This window comes from Phascolarctos cinereus, unplaced genomic scaffold, assembly GCF_003287225.1.
Source record: "Phascolarctos cinereus isolate Bilbo 61053 unplaced genomic scaffold, phaCin_HiC Scaffold_9;HRSCAF=440, whole genome shotgun sequence".
In the NCBI taxonomy this organism is placed as follows: Eukaryota; Metazoa; Chordata; class Mammalia; order Diprotodontia; family Phascolarctidae; genus Phascolarctos; species Phascolarctos cinereus.
The window spans coordinates 215,798,775-215,824,974 of NW_027556402.1; the positions used below are offsets into that span (position 1 = coordinate 215,798,775).

General features: G+C 45.1%; 2 protein-coding genes across 2 annotated transcripts in view; one reads left to right on the forward strand and one right to left on the reverse strand.

Annotated features, from left to right (window-relative positions):
* Window positions 1-868: 868 nt before the first annotated feature.
* Window positions 869-15,904, reverse strand: LOC110218924 (uncharacterized). The gene is made up of 3 exons (XM_021001941.2): window positions 15,896-15,904; window positions 14,857-15,317; window positions 869-1,627 (listed from the first exon to the last, which is right to left on the reverse strand). The coding sequence occupies exons 1-3, from the start codon at window positions 15,902-15,904 to the stop codon at window positions 1,576-1,578; spliced, it is 522 nt and encodes a 173-aa protein (XP_020857600.1). The 3' UTR covers window positions 869-1,575.
* The window catches only part of MICAL2 (microtubule associated monooxygenase, calponin and LIM domain containing 2), a 268,887-nt gene continuing 257,801 nt past the window's right edge, over window positions 15,115-26,200 (forward strand). The window contains 1 exon segment of the mRNA XM_078148458.1: window positions 15,115-15,245. The gene's annotated coding sequence lies outside the window, so the exon portion shown is untranslated.

A 26,200-nucleotide genomic window follows, 5' to 3' on the forward strand; every position in this document is an offset into this window, starting at 1 on the left:
GAAGTTAAGGGAGACCTAAGAGATTAACCAGGGGTGGGGAACCTGAAGCCTTGAGGCCACATGTGGCTCTCTAGGTCCTCAAATGAGGCCTTTTGACTGAGTCCAAGTTTTATAGAACAAATCCTCTGGGATTTGTTCTGGGAGGTTAACATTGTTTAGTTCCCCTTGTTGCGTGAAAGTCTTGCTTCAGTAATTCTGGGATAGCTAGCATTCACATAGCACTTCAAAGTTTGGAAACCTTTCCATATGTGATCTCATCACAACAGCCTTGTGAGGTAGGTGCTATTATTAATCCTTATTTTACAGATGAGGAAACTGAGAAAGTTAACTGAGGCTAAGTAGATTGCCTAGAATCACCCAGCTAGTAAGTATGTCATCTTCATGACTCTGAGTCCAGTCCTCTATCCACTAGGCTACCTGCCTGCTGCTTTTATCCCGGTGAGTTCCTATTCTGCCGATGCAGATTGTAATCCTTCTCTGCTTGGTAGAACAGCAGCCAACCTGAAGATGACCCTTACTGAACTAAACTAAGTTGGAAGGGCTTTTCTTGGAAGACAAACAGATCATCTCTTGCTGGCCCATACTTGACTCTTATGGTAATATGTGGCTGCCTCTTTATACTCTCCACCCCCTTTTAGTGGACTTTGAGTCAACCATAATATTAAGCTGGATTTAGACTGGAATGGGAGAATGAGCCAAATCATTTTTGGGGAACTGTGTAGTCACTTTCCATGATTCCAAGCCTCTCTTTGCCTCTGAAACCCATCTCTGAAACATCAGTACTTTACTATGTGATGCTGCCAATGTTCTTTCCAGCCTACTCCATTTCCTGGCACTAGGGCTGGCTTGGGGTTGGGTTGGGGTTGAGGGTTAAGACTGGGGCTGGAGCCAAGACTGAAATTTACATATGGCTGAGAAAACTGACCTCAGTACCACTGTCCCTGGTCATTTCATGGCCAGTATTCTAAGAATGAATTCTTCAGACAGTAAAAGTCCTCAGATGGGCTTTGAAGATTAGGAGGGATTTTGCTGGAGGGAAGACAGGAGGGATTAAAGACCAGGGAACAGAACGAGCTAGTTTAGAGGGAAGAAAGTACAAGGTGCATGGGAGAAGCTTCAGTAGCCACTTACTAAATGGGAGATAAAGTTAGAAAGGAAGCCCCGGTTTCCTTCAAAGGTCGGATCAAGTGCTATCTTCTCTATGAGAGTTCTCTGGTTCCCCTCCAGCTCCTAGTGCCTGCTTTTCCCTCAATGACCTCACGCTTATATATTTATTTTTCATATGGTTATACCAGTACGCGCTATCTCTCCCAACAGAATGTATGCTCCTTGACTCTCACCTGTGGCTCCTAGAAGCTACAGCCTGTGCAGTGGCCACACCCTGGTAAAAGCATCTGGGCAGATGAGCTAAGCCAGGTTGAAGGTAACCAAAGGGCCTCAAACCTGTTGGTGAGTTAGGGGCGCGTCTACCGCCGCGTGTGAAGACTTCCCCTGGAGGGATGGGCGGATGAGAGCGACTTGTTCCAACGGTCAGGAAGGCGGCTGAAGCAGGCGCTGAGGAATGCTTAGAGCTGGTCAGACGTGGAAAAGGCCAAAGTCATCCGCGGCATCACCAGTCGTTGCGAGTCTGGAAGAGAGAGCGAGGCTGACGACTTTGTGCAGCTCTGCCCCACTTAAGTCCAGTTCATGCTCGAGTCATGGCGTGACGCCGTGACTTTAAAAGTGAAGGGCCAGCAACCACAATACTCCTCGAGGGCAGCGAAAGTTGCATTTTTGCTTTTGGATCCTGGCACACAGTAGGTGCTTAACAAAATCTTGTTGATTAATCAACAAGCCTTGACTGCTAAACTAAAGAACCTGGATCATAATTGATCCTAATTCCACTCAGGTCTCACAGCATCTTCACTGTGGCATAGGGTGACCCTGGATTCTTCACAGACACAACGAAGAGAAGGCTTGAGGGTCTGCCTAGTGATTGGCTTTTGTCCGTTGACTGAGATCCAAGAAAACCCGATCAGGGAGTCACCACCAGATTGCTCTCAGGGGGATAACCATAGCAACTCCTGAAGACCATTTTCTAAGTTGTAGAGGGAATCTGAGTGGAAAGATTACCTATCTAATGAAATCACATGTATTTAAGTACTTTTAACAATAAGGAACCAGATGCTGGGCCCAGGTACTAGACCCACTGCCTCTCCACAAAGGAGCTCCTCTGATCAGAACCAGGTTGGTGGTCCAGTCCGGATTTAGCCTAGGGAGAGTTGAGCCTCTAATGAAAGGGGATACAATCCTTTCTCTCACACATTTTGGCTCACTATGCCCTCCCCCTCTTCCCTACCGGCTGTGCCCCAGGGGAATTTTCTTAAGATTTAGGTTTTAGGTTTTGGCTAATGTCTAACGTCCTCCTGATGCTAGAGGGTGGGCAGAGAAGAAAATGTCGAGTAGAGAGGTGTTCAGTGTACAATATGGATCAGGTATGGGGCAGGTATTTATTTCCTACATACAAAAGAAATGCTAATAACAACACAAAATACACATTTGATGGAAGCAAACAGGCGGCATTACTAGCTAATATCATGTTCTTTGGAGAAGTCGATACTTGTGTTAAAATTGTATCTTGTTCTGATCTCCTTGACCACCACCACCACCACCCCTTCCCCAGCTCCCCATCTTTCTAGTCAATATAGTAAATTTTAGCAGGAAATAAAGTTGCAAAGGGGAATCTGGAAGTCACATACAAACGGTGGAAAAGATCAAAGGAGCATAATTTACAAATTGTATCATATATTAACCAAAATCCACATTCTGGCAATATGTGATGAATCAGCAGGTGCCATCTAGGTCCTGCTGTCAGGGCCTTTGGGTCCTATGATATGTAAATTCTAGACCACCACAAGTTTCAGACCAGTAGAACATCAAAAAGGTGCTGATGATTTTGAGATAGAACTTTGAAGTTTTGCCAATAACTTTGAGATGATTTGGATATGTTAATGAACTAACCTCAAGGTGGCACAGATATGAGTTGGTCTGTGTACCACCCCCAATTCTATAAAAATGAGATTTCGAACTCCTGCCCCCTCCCCCTGCCCCAGTCCTCTTCTGTCTCCTAAGGGTCCATGCTGCCTCGTGCTCCCAACTGTGAGCAATACTCTCCTTCTCTACTCCTCCCCTCTTCCCCAGGATGCCTTGCTTCACTCTCCTATCCCCTGTACCCATTTCACAGTCTACCTTTTTGCCACTTGTCTCTGTGCCTTATGAAAGCATGATTGCCTCCTGTTTCCCTCGGCCAATCATGGTCTTTTCCAGCAAGTACCCAAAGAACCGGCATGCCTGCCTCTAACTTGTCATTTCATAAATTAATTATCAATTCAATACTTTAAATCATTTAAACATGAAATGGTTTTCAGGCCTGCTGATTTGGCATTTTATACTTCACCTTGGTTCTGCACTGTTCTCCTCAAAGTCTTTTTTTTCCCCCAAACAACTGTTTGCTTTGTATCTTTTTTTAATTTTTTTTCCCATATGCTTTTGAGTTGAAAAATTTTTCTCCCTTTTCCTCCCCTCCACCCTTCCCAGGAGGCACACAATCTGATACAGGCTTTAACATTTACATACCCATTAAACATATTTTCACATTAGTGAAGTTGTAAGTAAAAATTAAAACCAATAGGAGGAACCATCATAAAGATGAAACAAAACTCAACAGAAGGTAAAAATAAGTGATAGCGATTCGACTTCCATAGTTCTTTCTTTGGATGTAGACAGCATTTTCCATCCCGAGGCCTCTGGAGATGTCTTAGATCCTCATAATGCTGAGAAGGGTTCAGTTTAACATTAGTCATCGCATAGCGTGGCTGTTATTGTGTACAAAGTCCTCTTGGTTCTACTCACTTCACTCTGTTCTCCTCAAAGTCTTAAGTCTTCTGGTAAGCCAGGCCAGGAGTTGATTTTCTTTCCTTGTGGGTGGTATCCTCTTTGATGCATGAAGTTCTCCTGTTTTCTGTCAGTTCCACTCATTAGACTCATGACTTCCAAACTTCTAAAACTCGAGGTAGCTTCCTTCCAACCGTAGACACATCCACCTCAGATACACAGAACAAAACACTCCAGAGATGGTCTGATCAGGGGAAAGCACCACAGCAGTACCACCTCTCTCTCTAGTTTTGGATACCAGGTCTTTCTTCATGCAGCACAAGATTACATTTTTTTTGGCTGCCATTTTATACTGTTTTTTTTTTTAGTGAGGCAATTGGGGTTAAGTGACTTGCTCAGAGTCACCCAACTAGAGTTTTTATGTGTCTGACGCCAGATTTGAACTCAGGCTGTCCCGACTCCAGAGCCACTGCTCTATCCACTGCATCACCTAGCTGCCCCTGCCATTTTATACTGTTGATCGATATTAAGCTTGTGGTCTGCCAAAGCCCCCAGATCTTTTCCCCACAAGCTCCCCCATCTTGCACTTATGAAGTTTATTTTCTTAACCCATGTGAAAGAGTCCACATTTATCCTATTAAATTTTTAAAGAGATACAGTCCAATGTTTTAGCCTGTTAAGAGATTTCCAAATCTTGACTGTCATCCAGAGTATTAGCTATCTTTCTCACCTTTATGTTATCTTCAAATTTGATAAGCATGCCATGTATGTCTTTATCCAAGTACCTCTGATGTATTATATGCTCAGTCATTGGCTGAGGGTAATCTTTTCATCTACTCTGAAAAGATTGAGCTGTATCCAAGGAAAGAATTTTTAAAAAAAATTATTAGGAAAAAAACTTTTGGCAGGAAAAATGTATATTTAGTTTAAAAATCTATTGATGCTTTTTCACCTAAGATCATGTAAAAACATAGAAAAGGCCAGCCCAATACCCAGGCCCAGATTCACCTAGGACATGGATTCCAGCTGCAATGTGCTCTGGGGGGTTACATTTCTGCTGGCCAGCCTTCCCCACCCTGTCATGGGAAATCCCAGCATTACATGGGGCTCTCTGATTGATCAAAGGAAGAGAGACAGCCAAGATCTGAATCCCAGTGTGTATTAATTTCTCTATATTTTTGAATTTACTTATGTATGGTGTATGTGCTATCCATGTAGGTTATATGTATGTCCACAGGAGTTTGTTTACATGTGGCTTGAGGGGAGGCTTTGATATCGGAGGGATCTTGACCATCCCTCTCCAAGAGAGATGGGAGCAGGAGAAGAGGCCAGGAGCCTGGCTGCTCTGTTCTTCTTGGAGAGGGAATAACAGATTAGAACAATATGAATCTGAGCCCTGAAATATTTCTTGTCTAAGAGAATTATTTTTATTCTTAGGCTCAAATTGCTTTCCTGGTCACTGTTCTTTAAAAAGGAAGGTATACCCCAACTTTATATCAAAAAGTTTGATCTCTTCCCACCAAATGCTAGTTACACAAGAGCTCATCACAAATAGTGAATAGTGAATAAACTCATTTATGTAGGCAGATGGCGAACAGAAATCAGCAAAGTGATAAACTTTAGAATATGCCAAATAACACACAGAGCAAATGAACTCTCTCACTAGGAATGAGATTTCTTAGCATCAACCTCATTCTCACTCAAAGAGAAATTCTCCAAAATCTTTAGAGAAGCAAACTGTAAGTCACAGAAAGGAGTTACCTTTCTCAATCCATTTGCCTTCTAAAATCTTTTCTCCTTCTCTCCCATTCTCTTCCCAGTGAGAGTCTAAGATCATGTGTCCTCTCTTCATTCAAGTAGGAAGGACTCAGGCTAGCACAGAGTGAATCACCATTCTCTCCACCAATAAAGAGAGTCTTACTCAAATGTTTCAGGTTTCTGACTTCAGTAACATTTAACTGAGTATGTGCAGCACTCTCGGAGTGGAATGTAAGCTCCTTGAGGGCGAGGATTGTTTCCTGATTGCTTTTTGTGTCTGGCACCTAGCAAGATGTCTTGCTTATTGTGGTTGTTCAGTCATGTCTGATTCTTTGTGATCTCATTTAGGGTTTTCTTGGCAAGGATATTGAAGTGCTTGGCCATTTCCTTTTCCAGCTCCTTTTATAGATGAGGAAACTGAAGCAGATCGGGTTAAGTGACTTGCCTGAGGTCACCCAGATAGTAAGTGTCTGAGGTTTCATTTGAACTTGGGTATTCCTGACTCCAGGCCCAGGTGCTCTAGCCACTACCACCTAGCTGCCAGATAACAGGTACTTAATAAATGCTTGTTGAATTGAATAGAATTGATTAAAATGAACTCATGAAACAAAGGGAAGGGGAAAAAAAGATTGGATTTGAAATGACAAAGGCAATATCAACATTGCCTTTTACTGATTAGATGAGAGATGGATGAGCCAGAGGAGGGAATGATTTCTGAATGACAGAGATAGTGTAGAATTGGAGAAGGAAACAGCTTATTTTGTTATTTTAAAGAAAAGAGAATGGCATCTTAAATTATGGCCAGTGAACTTGACTTAGATTCCTGGCAAAATCCTGAAACATTATTAAAGGGATAGTTAGTGAAAATTTTGAAATGGAAGCAGGAACCTCAAAAAGCCACATCATTAGAATCAGATCACACCAGAAAAATCTCATTTCCTTTTTTTTGAAGGGTCACTAAGCTAGAGGGTCAGGGGAATGCTGTAAATATTGTGCACTTAAATTTTAGTCAAGTTGCTGGTGCTTTCTGTGCTGGTAGAAAAGATGGAGATATGTGGGCCACATCACAATAGAGGTAGAGCAGGGGTGGGGAACCTTCAGCCTCAAGGCCACGGTTGGCCTTCTAGGTCTCTGGATGTGGCCTTTTGACTCAGTCTAAGTTTTATAGAACAAATCCTTTTATTAAGGGGATTTGTTCTGTGAAATTTGGATTCAATCAAAAGACCGTACTTGAGGACCTAGAGGGCCACAAGTGACCTCAAGGCCACAGGTTTCCCAACCCTGAGTTAGAGAGATTCAGAGCTGGTTGAATGGCTATTTCAAAGAGACACCATCAATGGCCAATTCCAACATGTCAGCAGGTCTCTTGCGGAGGGCCTTAGGGATTTATTCTTGGTTCTGTACTATTTAATAGTTTTTATATCAATGACTTGGATAAAGGCACAAATGGTATGTGCATGAAATTTGCAGATTATACAGTGGTGAGAAAGATAACTAACATACTGGATCATAGCTCAGATTCAAGAAGATCTTAACAGGCTAGAACCTTGGGCTGAATCAAGTAAGATTACATTTAATAGAGATACATGTTGACTCTTCCATTTGGGTTAAGAAATCAACATACCACCCATCAACTGGGGAATGGCTGAACAAGCTGTAGTATATGAATGTAATGGAATACTAAGAAATGACGAGCAGGCAGACTTCAGAAAAACCTGGAAAGACTTGTATGGACTGATGCCGAGTGAAGTGAGCAGAACCAGAAGAACATTGTACACAGTAACAGCCACATTGTGCAGTGACTAACGCTGATAGACTTAGCCCTTCTCAGCAATGCAAGGATCTAGGATATCTCCAGAGGCCTCATGATGGAAAATGCTATCCATATCCAAAGAAAGAAATGTGGAGTTTGAATGCAGATTGAAACATACCATTTGCTAGTTTTTTCCTTCTGTTTTGTTTTGTTTTCTCTTTCTTGTAGTTCTTCCTATTGGTTCTAATTCTCCCTTATAACATCACTAATGTGAAAATGCGTTTAATAGGAATGTATATGTATAGCCTATATCAGATTGCATGACATCTTGGGGAGGGAGGAGGGGAGAGAGGGGGAGAAAAATTTAAAATTCAAAAGCTTATAGAAGTGATTGTTCATAATTCAAAATAAATTGATTTTAAAAAATCAACATCCCAAGTACAAGATGGAGGAGTGATATTGTGGCTAAACAATAGCTTACTTGGAAAAGGTCCGGGAGTCTTAGTGGACCACAAGTCTAATAACAGTCAGCAGTGTGATATTGTAGGGGTGGGGGAACAACTAATACAGTCTTAGGCTCCATGAAGAGAGGCCTAGGGTCATAAACTAGAGAGAAGGCCATCCTGGTGTACTTTTCCCTGGTCAGTCCTCATCTAGGGTGTTGTGTTTAATGTTAGGTACCACATGTTAGGAAGGACATTGATTATCCAGAGGAGAGCATCCACAGGATGGCTACCAGGACTGTGAAGGAGCTTATGGTCAGGCCAGATGACAATTGACTGAAGGAACTAGGGGAATTACAGGATCAGAGATCTAAAGCTCAGTTATTATTGTTCAGTCATATCTGACTCTTTGAAATCCCATTTGGGGTGTTCTTGGCAAAGATCCTAGAGTGGTTTGCCATTTCCTTCTCTAGCTCATTTTACACATGAGGAAACTGAGGCAAATAGGGTTAAATGACTTGCCCAGGGTCACACATCCAGTAAGTGCTAGCGGCCAGATTTGAACTCGGGAAGATGAATCTTCTTGAACCCAGGCCCACCTTCAATCTACTGCACCACCTTGCTACTCTCTAAAGCTGGAAGGGGCCTCAAAGATTCTCTAGTCAGTGCCTAGCCTGGAGAACAGAAGATTTGGGGGAAGAGGGTGGGTATGACACAGGTGGTTATTTTCAAGTACCTGTAGGGTTGGTGGGTGGAAGAGGCAATAGGATTGTTCACTTTGGTTTCAGAAGCAAAGGTAGGAGTAATGGGTAGAAGAGGTAATTAGGCCAATTTGGACTTGGTATAAGGAGGAAAAAAAAACAAACCCCAAACTTCCTACTAACTACAAATGTCCAAAAGTGGAGTGGGAAGTCTGCAGTAAAATCTGCACGCCAATTTGTTGGACAGTTGAGATTCACTTTCCAGGTATGGGTTGGACTAGATATGGAGTTCAGGTTAGAAGCAAGGTTAGGGTTAGTAGCCTCTGGGCTCCTTTCCAACTCGGAGGTTCTGAAATTCCTTTTACTTAACAGTTGTGTTTTGGCAAAGCTGTTTAACAGTCCTAGGTGGGACCTGTCTCTCCTGAAGAGGGAAAGAATCATTTGTTTTCCTTCCATTTTCTCATAGCTTGATTCCTTCTTAGATCTGAGTCCATATATTACTATTGCCATCTACAAAACTTCTAGGAAGAGAATTCAAAATACTCTTTCCTTTTTGTTGGAGAAGTGGGGGACTATGGGTGTGGAGTGCTGAATATGCTGTCAGAGTAGGTTATTGTGTTAGTTGGTTCTGATGAACTTTTTTCTTTTTGAATTTTTTAACTTTTATTTTTTTTGAATTTTTAAATTTTTATCAACTTTTTTTCCTTTTTCACAGAGGAAAGCTCACTGCAGTAGGGAGGGGGCAGAGATGAAATTGGTCATATTGAGGGGTGGGAAAGGCTTCAATAAAACAAATTTTAAACATTAAATACATCAAGTTTAACATATTAAGGTGGTTTGGTCCCTTCAAAATCTGCCTTTAAGGAACCCTATAGTCACACCAAGGAAAAAATATTTAACAAAAGTATAAGTTTGCCAGGGACAAGATTGGCTACCTCTGCATTTATTACACTCAGCTACTGGCTGACCCTAATCTCTCTTCATCTCCTCTGCAAAGGTTGAGCCGTCTCTAGGGGAAGAAAGTTTTTTTTTCCTTTTATCAAGAGAAAAACCTCTTGGCAGGGACAAGGCACTTTTAATTAAAAAGTTTCTAATTTCTGAATCAAAATGCATCAACTTTTGAGAAGAGCTTATTGTATTGAGAGAGGGGTGGAGGAAAGGAGGGGGACTCTTTCCCAAGAGGGTTAGTGCTTCTAAGAGTTTCTAAGAATCCCAATCTGTAGCCAGATGCTGGGTCAAGGAGGCATGGCTGAAGGAGTGAATGTCTTTTCCATTTTTCCTGGTGACAAAAACCTGGATCCTTCATTTCACGACTGTGAGACAGACCCTGTGAGTCAGCCAGTCCTGTTATCTTGAGCCCTTGTGGCTCTGACTGTGTTCAGACTCATCACCAGCCGAGCCCTAGGAAACCATTCTTCTGGGTCTGACTGACCTGAGTGATTCCCTTTTGATTTCACAACTGCCTTAGGGAATCTCAGATATTCACTGGCTATTTCTAGATGGACGACTTAACTTATCCAGTGCCCCATTCAGATGCCTCTGTGCTCTCCACACCCACCCTTGGCCTCTTTCTATTTGCTGGATCTCCTTCGTGGGCTAACATTAACTGATAGTGCCAGCTTGTCATTTTCCAATTTGGACTCACAAATTTCTGACTCCTTGGTTCTCTGTCTGAGCCACTGGAGACCCACGGAAGAGAACAGTTCTTCTGAAGGCTATTTCTATAAGCCACAAAAGGAATCTGCCTGTTTTCCAAACCTCCCTCTATAATTCTGACCTCCACCATCCCCCACATGGGGAATTCTTTTGGTCCTGAGCACCTTTCTCACCAACATGGTATCTTCTGTAAGAGATGGTATGTTCTGTGGGAAGTTAAGATGCTACAGACCTGGAACAAGGCTTGGATGACCTTGCTTCTCAAGCTCTGGGATGACTAACTGGGGAGTATTTTAGAAAACAGATGCCAAGTACAAATGTTCCCAGTCTATCTCAGAAGCCCATAGATGAACAGAACAGATACATAATCACAGACGGTGTCTGAAATGGTGTCTGAAACGGCCTTGGGAGATGCAAGAGCAATCCCTTAATTTAAAGAGAAGCAAATGGAGGCCCAGAGATAGGAAGGGACTTTCTCCAAATCACACAGAAGTCCAGTGGCAGGGCCAGGACTAGAACCCAGGTTTCTTTTCTCTAAATTCAGGCCTTCTGAGCTCTTCAGGGTCAGTGGTTGTGAGGAAAGAGTGCTGGGATTGGAGGCAGATGAGTTGGGTTCCATTCCTGGCTCTTCTACTTCCTTACCTGTGTGACCTTGGCAAGTCACAGCCTCTCTAGGCCTCACTTTCCTCATCTGGAATGAAACTGCTGAATTAGTTGACATCTGAGATACCCCCCAGCTCTAAATCTATGATGTCCTCTTTTTAAAAGAGAAAGAAAGAAAAAAGAAAGCCTTGATTTCATTTAAAGAGCTGTTGAAATTCTCTGAGAAGACATCCACCAAGCCTTCATCTTTCCCAGAGATCTGGTCTGCTTGAGGAGAGCTGAGAGGGAGGCGTTCATTCCTGTGGTACTCCCATGAGACCCTTTGGCTTCTTCTGGGATCAAAATGGATGCTCTTAAAAACAGAGACTTTTCTGCCTTTGAAGTGACAGGCTCAGGTGACCTAGAAACAACTGCCATGACAACTCTTTTCCAGAATTCTGCCCATTTTAATTAAAAGCTGTGGGAAGCAACATGAGTCAAACTTCCCCATGAAGTTACTGCATCCAGGGAACTGCTTAGCTCCACTCTGCTTGTTTCAGAAAATGGCTGGAGTGGGGTAGCTAGGTGGTACAGTGGATAGAGGACTGTCCCTGGAGTCAGGTGGACATGAGTTCAAATCCAGTCTCAGACACTTACTAGCTGTGTGACCCTGGGCAAGTCACTTAACCCCAACTGCCTCCAAAAAAAACCCCAATGGCTATGGAGGCAGACATCCAGGTATAATGGGAAAAAGTCTGGAGTCAGAGGACCCGAATTCAAATTTTCCCTCTTCTGCTTAATACCTGGGTGACCTTAGACAAGAGCACTCCATCAAGTGCTGGGCTTCAAGTCAGGAAGACTCATCTCCCTGAGTTCAAATCTAGCCTCTGACACTTACTAGCTCTGTGACCTTGGGCAAGTCACTTAACACTGTTTGCATTAGGAGAAGGAAATGGCAAATTACTCCAGTATCTTTCCCAGATGGGGTCAGGAATAGAGTCAGAGCTGGAAAGCCATCATGTCAACCTCCCCCCTCATTTTACAGATGAGGAAATTGAGGTACAGAAAGTTTAAGTGACTTTCCCAGGGACATATAACTAAGGTCTTTCTGACTCCCAGTCCAGCATTCTACCCACTTCTTACCTCTTATTACCTCACAGCAACATAGATTGTAAGAAGATAGTGGTGCTGTTAAACTAGGGGTCTCAAATCCTCTCTGCTTGGGCTTTTTGCGTCTTCGTTAACACCTAACTGTTGTTCAGTTATTTCAGTCGTGTCTGACTCTTCGTGAATGCATTTGGGATTTCTTGGTAAAGGTACTGGAGTGGCTTACCATTTCCTTCTTCAACTCATTTTACAGATGAGGAAACTGAGGCAAACAGGGTTAAATGACTTGTCCAGGGTCACAGAACTAGTGTCTGAGACTAGATTTGAACTCAGAAAGATGAGTCATTCTATCCACTGTGCCACCTAACTGCCCCATCATCACATATAGCAGCTTACTGTAAGTGTCCCCTTCCCCCCCTCCAAGAATGAATTCAGTGCCTTTCCCCCAATTAAGACTGGAAACTCCCTGAAGGCCAGAACTTTATCCTTTTTTTTTTTAACTTTCTCCCAGTGTCTAGTTTTGTCCTGACTACACAGTAGTTGCAAAGAGGCAGATTTTGGAAAAGGAAAAACTTTCTAATATTCAGAGCTGCTTCAAACTGGCTGTTTGGAAAAGAGTGAGTTCCCTAGAAAAGGAGGTCTTCATTGAAGTCTAGGTAACTTGAGCAGACATATGAAAGGGCGCATTCCTGTTCAGTTATGGGTTAAATTGGATGGCCGAGGGGGCCTCTTCTAGCTCTGTGATTCTGTGGATTCTTTTGACTGCCTGGGAGCATGCTAAGAGTATTCAAACTGCCACCTGTGCCTGATGGGGCTGAGCAGCCCAAGGGGAGCTCAGGGCAGGGGAGCTGGTGCGGTAGTTTTCTCAAAGGCCACTGGACCAAACATTGAGTGTCTGGCTTCTGGTCCCCTCTCAGGGCCTTTTAATCCAAGACCTTGGCCAAGTCACAGTATCTCTGGTTTCCTTTTCTGTAAAATGGAGATTAAAAACAATGGCTTCACTATGGTCTAAAATGGTCAGAGGTAATATATAAGAATGACAGCTAACATTTATTTAGCCTTTTAAGGTTTGCAAAATGCTTTATACATGTTCTGGGTTGGTCCTCATAACAGCTCGGGAGGTAAGTGCCATTATTATCCCCATTTTACAGATAAGAAAGCTGAGACTGGATTTGAACTCAGGTCTTCCTGATTGCACTGTGCCCTTCCTCTCTAAGGTTAAAATAAAAAGTAGAATGATCGATCACCCAGGGGCCGGTCTAGGGTTTAATGAGCATCAGTGTCTGTACTTAATACAGCAGGAAGGCATAGGTCAAGGGATTGGCTGCAGACCAGGTTAGCAACCACTGGTCCTTTCAATACACTTGATTCAACACTGCTGACTCCTCTCTATATGTCACTGGGCTCAGCACGGGAACAACAAAGAGGGTTTCTACACAGGCTCTTTTCTCAAGGATCTCATCGAGCAACAGTCAAAGAACACGTACAGTGATAACTATGATTACAGAGGAGATCGGCAGGAGTACAAAGGCTAGAGTTTCAGATAGAATACAAGGAGAAACTGAAGTAATGGAGGGATGGCTTTCAGCAAGGGGGAGTGAAGAGTGTATTAGGGAAGGCTTCAAAATAATCTTCCTAAAACACAAAGTCGGGGCATGTCATTTCCCGGCTCAAGCATCTTCAGAGGCTCCTCCAGGATCAAATTCCTGCGCATGACATTCACCATCTAGCTTTGGCCTCTCTGTGTAGGCTGACAGCACCCTTCACACACTGCATTCCCCAAAGATCAGCTCATTTGCTGTTCTCTGAATTGAGACCTCCACTTCCCCCCACAGTCTGTCCTCCAGGCATAGAATGTACTATCACTTTATTTCTGCCTCTTACAATCTCTATCTTCCTTCAAGGCTCATCCTGGGGTGTGCCTGTAAATCATTAACAACAACTGAGGTGGGGGTGGGGGGCTTGGAATGTGTATGCCTCACTTTTAAGTGTGATCTACATGATTAACATCCAGCGCTTTCTTATGTCTAGTCGATCAGCACAACAATAAATTAAGCCCCGATTTGTAGCATTTGCCGAAATGCTTACAAAAAACCCTTAACAATCGGATCTCTTGGAAGCCAGTGCTAGCTGGCACCAGCAGGCCTCCAGGCTCATTTTCTATGCCATCTCCCAGGGAAGCATTTCCTGATTCTCTCAGTTTAGGGTTCTCTCCCTACGCTTCAAATTATCATATGTATGGTTTATGTATCTACTTCCAGTCAGGCAGCGAAGGCCCTCAAATGCCTAGATCAGTAGTTTGTACTTCATTTCATTGGCAAAGGGGGAAGCACTAAAAGGGTTTGGAACCAACCAGCGTCCACGACCATAATAGCGTGTCAGGTTGATTACGCAACGTGGGTGAAGAATGAATGGGAGAGAAAACACATTGAAGACAGGTCAGTTAGCAGCTAATTATAAAAGCTCAAAAGAGAGGTGATGAGATCCCGCGTCGCAGTGAGAGCCGAGCGGAAGAGTCTGATGTTAGAGATTCCGAAGACTCCAGAAAGGACTTTGTACTTAGAGGCTCGCCCCAGGCTGCTGCTGACAGAGAATCAGGAAGTGATGTTGGGGTCCAAGACAGCAGAAAGCCATCGCTATGGGGACCTTCAGGGTTACTTAGTGCTGTTCCCAATGTAAAGAGGAGGAAACGGGCCCTGGGAGGACCCACGAGCGCTGACCCCCAGGCCAGTGTTTGTGGACTCAGTTTTCCCCGTTTTGGTACAAATTGAGCCCATCTCCCACAGCTGGGATCCTTCCGCTTTCCGTTGTTTCCCTCCGCTCCCACCCCCGCCTGTGGGAGCGCGGCGCCCTCAGTTCTGCGCCCTTTCCTAGGCGCCCAAGCTGGGACGCGCCTCTCGCTCCTAATCCAATTGGTAGCGGGGGCGGCGCAAACCTGGAGCTTCACCGGGAAAGCGCTGGTTGGGCAGGCAGGGGCACCTACCTGCGTGCTTTTGCAGTGGGGCGGGCCCGCTTTCCCCAAGCGGGCTGGGCTAGCGCTGGGGCCAGTTCCTCCCCCCGGCACTCCTCCAGGGCCCGGCAGCAGGGGCAGCTCCAGCCCACGTGCGCCGGTCCGCGGTGACAGCTAGCCCGGCAGGGCGGGGCCGGGGCTCCGGGCTGCCCTCCCATTGGAGGGAGGCCGGGCCGGGGGAGGCCGCCCCGCCCCTGTGGGGCAGCTTCACTGGCCGAGCCAGGAGCTCCCGGCTCAGTCAGTCCCCAGCCGCCGCGCTGTTGCAGTCCTGGGGTGCCGCGCCCGCGGGCGGGACTAGGAGGTGGAGGAGAGCCGGGGCCGGTGGCCGAGAACCATGCGCTCCCGGAGCGCCGTGCCGCACTGTAAGGCTTGTGGCTTCGGGGTTCGCGGGGCGGGCACCGGGGAGGAGAGGCCACAGGCTGGGCTGGACTGGGCTGGACGCAGGTGCGGGGGCGTCCAGGGCCTCATCATCCCCAACCTCGGGAGCAGCCGCGGGCACAGGGGATTAGGAGGGGGCTGTAGGGTTTCACTGAAAGCAGATAGGGCTCTCTGGAAAGGCAGGGGGAAGGGTGCCCCTAGGGAGAGGCTGCTCTGGGACGGAGACTTTGATCCTCCTATTAGAAAAGAGCAATTTTAAACAAACCGAACTTTCAAAGCAAACAAACTCGACAGCCTGAGATGCCCGACAGCCTTTGACCCATTTAAACAAACAAACAACCCCCCCCAAAAAAAAACCCCAAAAAAATAATCCACCAGCTTGGTCGGGTGCCAATCCTCTATCTTTGGATATTTCGGGACCAGTCAAATCCTACACAACCGAAGTCCCACGGATTGAGTCTTGTCTCTTTGACCTGTGGTCCCAGCTCATTTCCCCTCTTCCAGCCTCTCCTCCCTTCCTCACCTCCGGGATATGTCCCCTCCACCCCCGTGCTTTAATAACAGGAAGTTATGTTTTGCCCTATGTCGGTGGCCCCGCCGCCTTTGCGAGGTCCCTCGGGGCTGTGGCTCCCACTCGGGCCATCTCGGATCTCCCGGTGCCTCTCCCGGCACCTCTCCTGGTCTTCCGTGGGAGGGAGGGCTCAGGTGGTAGCCGATGTGCCCGCCCTGGGCCCACCTCTTGGCTTAGCCTCCCGGGGGAAGGAAGTATTGTTTCGGAGAGGTGCCTTGCTTAATCCTGGCACCTGTGATTGGTTGCCTGGCCCGAGCTGGAGAATTGGAGGCAACTTTTACCAACCCCAGTGTAACAGCCAGGCCAGGCTTTGCGTTGTCAAACGCGTGAGATCCGGGCAAGAGAAAGAGGCTCCTCAAACCAAAGGAAACGTAGGACTTGCCTCATGGACCCCTGGACTCTTCAGATAGAAAATCCTTGCATTTAGCACTTCTGTGCTGAGGAGAGGGGTCTTGGGATGGGGGTTGGGGGGAATTGGTAAAAGGTGCTGCCGGAGACCTTGGAGGCCTTGTGGTTTTGCTGGGAGTTTGGACATCTGTTGCTGATCCGTGCTTCTGCTAGCTTTAAGATATAAATATTCTGATGTGGTTTCAGTTAAAGATGAAATAGCTACATTGCCCACCACCACAGCAGGCAGGTCTGCCTGGGGTAGGAGGAGGAAGGCAAGTGTGCCATGGGATAGCTGCAGTGCCCCCCTCTCCATCCCTGGCCAGTGTTGGCACATGCTCCCCACCCCATCCAGGCCCTTCTTCATTCCCTGGGGCAGCAGTCTTGACAAGCCTGTTGTTTCTCCAGCCAGACTTAGACGATCCTATCAATCCGCACTCCCACCCTCACCTACCCCTGTATCTGAGATCTTTAATTACTAGGAATCCTGGAGTAATAACTTGTCTTCTTCAGCATTCAGAGCGGGGGCTTTTAAGAGTCACCAGAGTGTATGGAGTCCAGATTATTAGCCTCCACTAGATCTGCTGGGTTGGGTTTTTTTTTAAATACTTATTTCCTGGGTTTAGGTGAATCTTTGGCAAAGCCTGGAGACAATTGCTTGCCTCAGGGCTAGGTCCTCTTGCTATGGTTGACTTCTCCATTGGAAGTGTTTGTAAACACTATGCCCTGTGACTAAGAAGGGCTGTGATGGAAGAAGGCTGGTGCAGCTGCACGGGCAGTTAGCATGTCTCTGCTATGGGCAGTGGGAATCCTGCCCTTGGTATGGATATTGGCAACATGGTCTCCTGTTGAATAGAGCCTCTGCTACTTGTGATTACAATAATAGTAACAGACATGTTTATAGCACTTGAAAATTTGCAAAAGTCCTTTTTATTATATACATCAGCTCATTTTAGTCCTTCCAGAAACCTCATGAGGGTTAAGTCCTATGGGTATAATCACTTACATTTTACAAACACGGAAACTGAGGCTGAGAAAGGTTAAAAGAAGTAGCCTGTGGTCACAAAGTTTGGAAGGTCAGAGGCCAAATTTGAACCTAGGTCTTCCTCACTTGAAACCAGAGGTGGAGAACCTGTGGCCCCCAGGCTACATGTGGCCCTCTAGGTCCTCAAGTTCAGTCCTTTGACTGAATCCAAATTTCACAGAACCCCCCTTAATAAAAAAAGATTTGTTCTGTAAAACTTGGACTCAGTCAAAAGGCTGCACCCAAGGACCTAGAAGGCCACATGTGGCCTCAAGGCCGAAGTTTCCCCATCCCTGCTCTAAACCTAGCACTCTTTCCATCAGCCATTACTGTTTCCACCATGAAGGTGTTTCTTTAGGGAAACCTGCTAGTAATCTGTCAAAAATAATAATTATTGTGCTTATAACCAACATTTACGTAGTACCTTAAGGTTTACAAAGCTCTTCTCACAGCAATTGTATTAGGGTGGTGCTATTATTATTCCCATTTTACAGATGAGGAAATTGAATCTGAAAGAGGTTAAATGACTTGCCTAGGGTCACACAGCTCCTTAATGTCTGAAATAGGATTTGAACTGGGATCTTCTTGACTCCAAGTCCAGTGCTTTTTCTACTAGGCTGTATTGCCCCTCTACTTTACACTTACTGCTTTGGAGCTAGAAGGGAGCTCAGGGATCACCCAGCATCATGGGAAGGCTTTGTCTGAGGAAATCCTCCTCCCTTGGTGTGTGCCTGCTGGCTTGCTTGGTGGCCAGACTACACGTGCTGTTGATGCCAGCCCTGCTGTCTGGCTTGACTACAAGGGCAGAGGCCTACACATGTGTTTAGATAAGAGGTTAAAAAAAAGAAAGAGTATGTGTGAACTGACTTCAGTAATCATCAGCTTGTAAACATGCTGCAATAATAGTAGAAATATTTGGTGTGCTCAGCCTTGCCACACTGGTTTGTGGCTGAGCTGAGAGGGCTGTGAGCTTAGCACACGGGGCTGATGGGGACTGATGTCATTGTAATCCCAGCTTTGAAGTCTGACTTAATCAGCCTCAGTAATTAGAACGTTGTAGCCCAAACACTTTATGTACCAACTGGCCCTAAGAAGAACCCTGGATTCTCTTCTCTCCCTTCCTCCAAACTTCTCCCTCCCATTTTCCTTCCCTTGGGACCTTAAGGAATGCCGGGGTTCAAGAGATACTTCTTTTCAAGGGTCCTTCCGACCAAACTGTTTTCCTCTGAGATCTCTGGTGACTTATCTAGCCTAGGCTTGATAATGACAATGTTAGCATTGGTTGACTTTTTAAAAAGGCTTGTCTGTATTTGTTCAGAAATGATACAGTTGTAGGGGAAAGAGCACCGAACTTGGATCCCAGGGGTCTGAGTTCTAATCCTAGCCCTAACACTTCTGAACTTTGTGACCCTTAGGCAACCTCAACTGTCTGGGCTTCATTTTTCTCCTCTGTAAAATCATTCACATCAATCAATAAACATTTATTAAGCACCTATTATGTTTCAGGCATTGTCCTGAGCACTGGCAATACTAAAAGGGGCAAAAGACAGACCCGCCCCTCAAGGAGCTTACAATCTAATGGGAAGTTTGAGCTTCAAGATGGCCCCAAAGCTCCTTTCTGGCTCCGAATCTACAAGACAGAATCCATTAGGTTTTTTTTTGAGCCTTCTGGACATATCAATTCAACCAGTATTAAACCCCTTTTGTGTGCCCAGGATCTGTGAATAGGCAGTGGGGATACAATGAAGAAGAGTAAAATGGCTATGTGTAACAAGCAGATGTTAACTTTGCCCTCCCTTTCTCCCAGGGCTGTTTTTTTCTTGATTGAGACTGGGTCTCCCTGTCTTGTCCAGGCTCAAAGTGCAGTGGCCAGTCATGGACCTGACTCCTTGACCTTTTATGGTTTGGGCTTAGTTAGCCTGTAGACTCTCTCTCCACTAGGGGTGAATCACTAGTGACTTATACTATCATGACTTACGCTGATGTAGTTTGGGCACTTATTGCTTTAACTTTGCTGAAACTCAGAACTCCCAAACTCAAGCAATCTACTAACCTCCCAAGTAGAAATGAAGACTTTGTGTGTAAAGTTCTGTCAGAATGGGCTTCTGCTGTTAGAATGTTCAATTGCTTTTCCCCAGATAGACTCTCCTCGATACGCTTCATGTTTATTTTTTGTTTTAAAAGAAATTTTACTGAAGCCTCTTGTTTTTATATATCATAGTCCTTTTTAGACAGTCTTTCCCCCTTCCCTGTTAGACCTATCCCTTGGAACAAAGAAAAGTAGCTAAGCAAAAACAGTTGATTCTAGAACAGAACCCTTAACAGTATATGCCCTCTTCCGTCCGGGGAGTCATGGAATCATAGCTAGATGGGGCCTTAGAAGCCATCTCACCAACCTCCTTATTTTACACATGAGGAAACTGAGGACTAAGGGAGTTAAATTACTTGCCCAAGATATTACACATATACTAAGTAGCAGAGGCATAATTCAAACCCAGGTCCTGTTGACTGCAGACTATGTGCTCTTTTCTATGTATCACGATGACTCCTATTACTCTTCATAGAGAAGAAGAAGGTACATTTCATTATCTGTTCTCTGGGACCATTGCTGGACTTTCACTCCAAATTCTACTTCTTTGAGTGAGCTTCTCAATTACCTTGTTGTCTGTTGCTGTTGTGCATTTTTTCTTTTGGTCCTGCTTATTTTGCTTTGCATCAGTTCATACAGATCATCCCACATTTTGCTGAATTCCTCCTATTTCTGCATAATAACATTTCATTACATTCATATGCTACCATGTATTCAGCCATTCCCCAGTTGCAACCTTGATAAAAATGCCTTTTTTTTAAACTTACTAGTAAAAGCTATGCAGAACAATCCCCAAAGCTTACACTTTTTTAGTTGCATTTAGTAGAATTTGGCCAACCCAGCTAGAAGGGTCAAAGCTAGCTGGCTGGACTTTGGGGAAAATACAGACTTATTTGTTGTTGTTGTTGTGAGTGTTCTTTTTTTTAAAATTATTTATTTTTAGTTTTCAGCATTCACTTCCACAAGATTTTGAGTTCCAAATTTTCTCCCCCATCTCTCCCCTCCCCCCACCCTAAGCCAGTGTGCATTCTGATTACCCCTTCCCTCAATCTGCCCTCCCTTCTATCACCTGCTCCTATCTTCTTTTATGCCATTCTTCTATTTTCCTGTAGGATAAGATAGATTTCTATACCCCATTGCCTGTGTATCTTAGGAAATACACAGTTGTGCTTAGATGGTAGGATTGCTCTTCAAGCTTTGAGTTTCACCTCATTGTGAAAATACACCCCCCCCACAAGATTTCTTAAAAGACGTAAGGGGCAGGGGTGGGCAGGAAAAGAGAAGACGTGAAATATGTATCCTTCCTTCCTTACTGGTTCCATCACCTCCCCTTCCTTCCTGAGAGCTTCATTTCTTTCTTGAATCCAGGAAATGAGATCTTCCAAATGCTCGACTTGATTGGATTTTATTAAGTATAGAAATGGACATTATACAGTTTTTTTTGCCTGTACCAGGAAAGGATGCTCCCCAAACTGGAAATCCCTTGAACCCCACCCCCCACCATGCTGTCACTCCTAGGATAACTGAGATGGCCATGGTCGTGAGGTAGGAACTAGAGAACCCCTGAGAAGACTGGGCTAATGGCTTCCCTTTGGACACAGGATTACAGTGCTGTATGCAAAATGGAACATAGATCCATTCCTTTTTTTTTTTTTTTGCTAGAGATTGGAGGTTGGGGGGTAAGGCTGTGGGGAGCAGATAACATGTTATTATTGGTTCTAGGCTTCAGGATCCCATCTGCTCACCTCACTACTTTTTAAAAAAAATTTGATTAATTTATTTAAATTTAAATACTAAAACTGAAATGTAAAATAAGAAAAGGGGGAAAGAAGCATTGCCGTGTGCACAGCAGAACGTAACTACCTTTCCTTTCTGTTTTCTTCACTCCGGCTTTTCTTAAAACTGTAAACAGGGCTGGTTGAGGCTGATAAGGAGCTCCTTCTGAAAATGCTGAGGCAGGAGTTCTCCCAACCCCCAGCTAAGCAGGAGTGACGTGTCACCTGAAAGGCCTTGATGGCCCAGATTGTTTCAGCTCTGAAAACCTGATTCTGAGCTGAGCCATCTCTCCCAGTTTCCTCTCCTTGGAATTGCCTGTCCCCCATCTGTCTCAAAGGCTGGCCACAATTAATGGCTATCATTTGTACAATTCTCCAGCCAGAAGTGCTTTCTCTCTGCCCTGAACCCCACTAGCTCTCAATCTTTGTATCCTCCTTGGCTGTGTATAAGAGCCTGGGAACTATTAAAACCAGGGCCTTTATTTGACTTCGGCTCTCATAGTACCATGAATGTGGGAGCTGCTTGATGAAAGAATGCTTGTTGAATTAGAATGATGGAGCTAGAGAACGGCCCAGCTGGAAAGTGGTCCTACCTCCATGTTTTACATGTGAGGAAACTGAGGCGAAGAGAGGGGAAATGACTTGCCCAAGGTTACACAGCTAGCTGGTCTCCTGACCCAAAGTTTGATTCTCTTTTTACCAGACAAAACTCTTAACATATCACAGAATCACTCCGGGGTGGGGGGGAGGGGGGGAAGAAGGCTTGTTTCATTAGTTACTTACTGTCCCCACCACACCCTGTTCAAGAAGACAAAGGTTAGTTCCCCAACTCCTTGATTCGTATCAATTTCTACAAGCAAATCCAGCTCTGTGGGTTGTGGTGCTGCTGTGTTATTTGGGGGGTGGGGGTGGGAGTACTTAGTGCTAACTGTATATTTTTAGAATTTTCTTTTGACTGACTATGAACTGTGCAAACTTTTATCCCTTCTAAGGGCCAGGGAATTTTCTGTTTTCTCAAATCCCCACCTCAATAGAGTTTGCCTAAAGGTTATGGATTATGAAGACAACTGTAGCAACAGCATTCTTTCCCAAACGAAGCAAGATTGCTTTTTAGGGAACTGAGAGTGTGGGCCTCTGGATGCAGCCTGGGTCTCCCATCTCCCATTGAGTCATTCCAATCTCAGTGCCTTTGCTTTGGAGTGAGAGACAGTGGCATTCTGTATGGACAGTCTTGCTGTAATACTGCTATTCTGGTGGGCGTGGCTCCTGGCTCATCCAGTTTGTTTTTCAGTTGAGGTGGTCAGTTTAGAAGTAGCAAGAATTTGAGGAGGAGGGTGAAGAAAGGAACACTCAGTTCTGGGAATCCTTCCTGGAATAGATAGGTATTGGATTTTCCAACCCTTTAGCCCAGAGGTGAGGTGAATCCACCTGGGGTCTTAGTGTTCTTGTGGAGTTGCATTGACTAATGGGTCTCAGTCAGTGGCAGATTTATCATGGGAACCTGAAGGATGTCGGGCTTTGTCATGCTTTGGGTCAGAAGAAGGATCCTTGCATTTTTTTTTTTTTTGCTTTTTGGTGAGGCAGGGTTAAATGACTTGCCCAGAGTCACACAGCTAGGAAGTGTCAAGTATCTGAAGCCGGATTTGAACTTCTGTCCTCTTAACTCCAAGGCTGGAGCTCTATCCATTGTACCACCTACCTGCCCCTGGGTGCTTGCATCTTTGAGGAAGGGTTTTGGAGCTGTGATTTCTTTGCTGTGTTAACTGCCCACTCCTTTCAAGAGTAAAACTCATGTATACCTTTGAGTCTTAGATGGAGATTCTTTGAGCTTTAGCCTGAAAAGTGGTAACTTGTTGGCTACATAGCTAGTATGTCTCCAAGGCAGGCCTTGAGTCAATCAATTAAAAGTATTTTTTAGTTCTGTATCCCAGGCACTGTGCTAAGCCCTTGGGATACAAAGAAACATTAAACTAATCCTTTTCTTCAAGGAGGTCACATTCTGATGGGGGAGACATGTTAACAACCAAGTATCTACAAGATAGAGATTGAATGGTTGGAGGGTTGTCTCAGAAGGAAGGGCAATAATGGTTGGTACCCAGATTAAAGTTGGGAGAGACTAGATAGACCAATTAGAAGGCTATTGCAGTACTTCAGCTGAGAGGTAATGAGGAACTCTACTAGGGTAGTGACTCCATGAGTGAGTCTGTGCATGAGGGAGATGGTGTGAATGGACAAATGACAACTTTGGTAGTGCCTTGGATGTGTGGGATTAGTAGGAGGAGGTGAGGATGAAATTTAGTTTCTGAGCCTGGGTCAGTTAGTATAGGGGAGCTTGGAAGAGGGCAAGGTTTCTTGCTGAACATCAGTTTCCTTGTTTGTAGAATGGGGATTATAATAATACTTGTGATGCTTGTCTCACAGTCTTGTGAAAAACAAATGAGATAATGTATTTAAAGTTATTTGCAAGCCTTAAAGCTGGTATTGAATTTAAGTTATGAAGCCATGCTGCCTTTAGGCTTATATACGGTAGGCTTACTAAATATTTGCTGAATTATTGTGAGAATTCGGAGGAGGGACTGGGAGAGGTAATGTTGGTAATAGTGAAGATTGAATTTGGCTTAAAAAAAAAAGAAGCCCCAAAGCTTTATCAGAGAAGCTAAGCTCTCCCATTGAAGATCTCTTAGGCCAAACTAAGTGAGTTACAAAATTGTTTGTCTTGTTGTGGGGCTCCTGGCCAGGCTGGCTGTGACTTGAATCTGCCTCTTGGTTATAGAGGCTGGCTGGGGTTTGGTAAAAAAAAAAAATGAGGGGACGGGCAGCTAGGTGGCACAGTGGAGAGAGCACCGACCCTGGAATCAGGAGGACCTGAATTCAAATCCAGCTTCAGACACTTACTAGCTAGCTATGTGACTCTGGAAGAGTCACTTAACTTCAATTGCCTCCAAAAATACAAACAAACAAAAAACCAAAACACAAATGAGGAGGAAAGTCTTGGTTCCGAGACAGTGGCCCCACCTTGCCCTGTGTAAGGGTCTGTCTCTCTAGGGCTGCCTTGCCTTTGGAGGAAAAGGGTGGGGGGAACAGTGGAATGAGCCTCAGTCTATGTTGGAGACAGGGGTGGCAGGGGCTTACTATTGGCATTCACTTACTTGTGAACGGGCACGTCACTTAACCCTGTTTGTCTCAGTTTCACTCCGAGAGCTGAATTCATTAATGACTTAGGCCAAAGTTCAGCATGGGAGCCCCCAATTGACACAGAAAGCTGAATGGGCAAAGGAGAAGAATTTAGTGAACCAGGAAAACAATTTCTTTTTAATTTCCTTTTGGACTTGCAGGTGAGTAGGCTTATTTGTCCTAGAAAAGCAAGTATTGGGTCAAACCCTCTTCTCACTCTGCCCGGGATCTGCTCAATGGGAACTCTGATTTGTGAAGTGTTAGCTGCCTACTGCACAGACTCCCAGAAGAGCAAGCAGCTACATCCTGTACTATGTGATGCTTCAGTCTCCTGGTTCTAGGTTAGACTACAGCAAGGCAAAGGGAAGCCTGTCAGTCTTGATTTCCCACTCACAGACTCATAAATTTAGGGATGCAAGAGGCCTTAGAGGCAGGGAAGTCTAATTCCTTTATACAGAGCAGGAAGCCAAGACTTAAAAGAGGTTAAGTGATGTGCTCATAGTGACAGGGCTAATAAGCATCAGGGGCAGGATGTGAACCCAGGTGTTTCTAATTCCAACTCCTGGGCACTATCCACTAGGCCAGGTTTCTGATATGCCCCAGATATTTATGTGAGATTGGAAGGAAACTCTGTTGTGTCCCCTTGGAAGAGGATGCTCTCTGTCTCCTCGTGACTTTTTGGCTGCTCTCAAGGCAAGGGAGTGTGTGAACGAGTAATTCAACAAAGCGTGTGCATGCTGATGGACAAATATCCCTCTGTCCTTTCAATCTTCACAGGCTGCCTTCCATGTGTGATTCAACCACAGCTCAAGCCAGTAGCTATTAATTGGGTTATGTGCTATTTCCAAAGCCTTTACTGGACCCTGTGCATGCAGAAGGCAGGACCTAGAGAAACTAATCAGGCAGGAGAGCAAACCATTCTCATCTCAGCAACACGGTGGAATTTATCCCAGGGTCTGCTCCAAGAAACTTTGTGAATGGCCCTCAGCACTAGGCATCTTCCCTCCTGCTATGCTCCCCCCTCCCTCTTCTCGGGACATACACAACTGAGTTGGTTTAGTATATAGTTCTCTTTTATTTTAGTCAGCTAAAGTTACTAGCTGGGCAAGTCACTTAACCCTGTTTGCCTCAAGTTTCCTCATCTGTAAAATGCTTATTGACCCATCTTGGAGACTGAACAACTCAAAAGACCAAACTACATGAGAGGGGAAAGGGGAGGGGAGGGAGCTGGCAGAGGAACGAGATAGTAGAAAGAAAACCCACCAAAAAGGGGTCACAAAAAGGTGGACACGATCAAAAACAACATTTTAGTCTGCATCTCTGACCTCTCCCTAAAAGCACCTGCCAGCAAGCCCACCTGTTCTACTTTCTTTACTGCATTGTTACTGTTCATTATGGTGTCAGCAGTGGGGGGAGGAGGGTGCCCATTACCCTATCCGCTGCCGAGTTCTCTTTTTCCTCCAGGAACCTCCTGCCTTCTCCAGGTGCCCGGGGCTCTGAGCTCCCTAGCAGCCACTTGGCCCTTTTTGGGGCACAGAGAGATATTGGCTTGTCTGTGAGGCTGAGTGGGAGGAGGGCAGGGAGGCAGGCAGGCCGGCCAGCCTGTCTATCTCTGAAGCTCCTGCCTGCTAACTTGCTGCTTGTGGCATGCTTCTGTTGCCTGGCCTCGTAGGCTTTCTGCAGCACTGTCTGTTTAGTGCAGAAGCATTGTCTCTATCTTCCACATGAAAGAAAGCATGGCTATTTTTAGAGCTCTTAATTGGCATAGCTGCCCAAGTACAACTTAGGCTGTCCCCAAATTTCACTTCTGTCTCTCTCCTAGCTCCTCTCCCTCCCTCTCTTCCTCTCTTCCCTCCCTCTCTCCTCTCCTTTTCCCCCTTTCTCCTCCCTCTCTTCCATCCCTCTATCCCTTACCTTTC

Excerpts from the sequence above, each read along its gene's own strand:
- LOC110218924 (XM_021001941.2), bottom strand. Across the intron at positions 1,628-14,856 it reads CCCACTGCAAAAGCACGCAG|ACTCGCAACGACTGGTGATG; the intron begins GTAGGTGCCCCT and ends TCTCTCTTCCAG.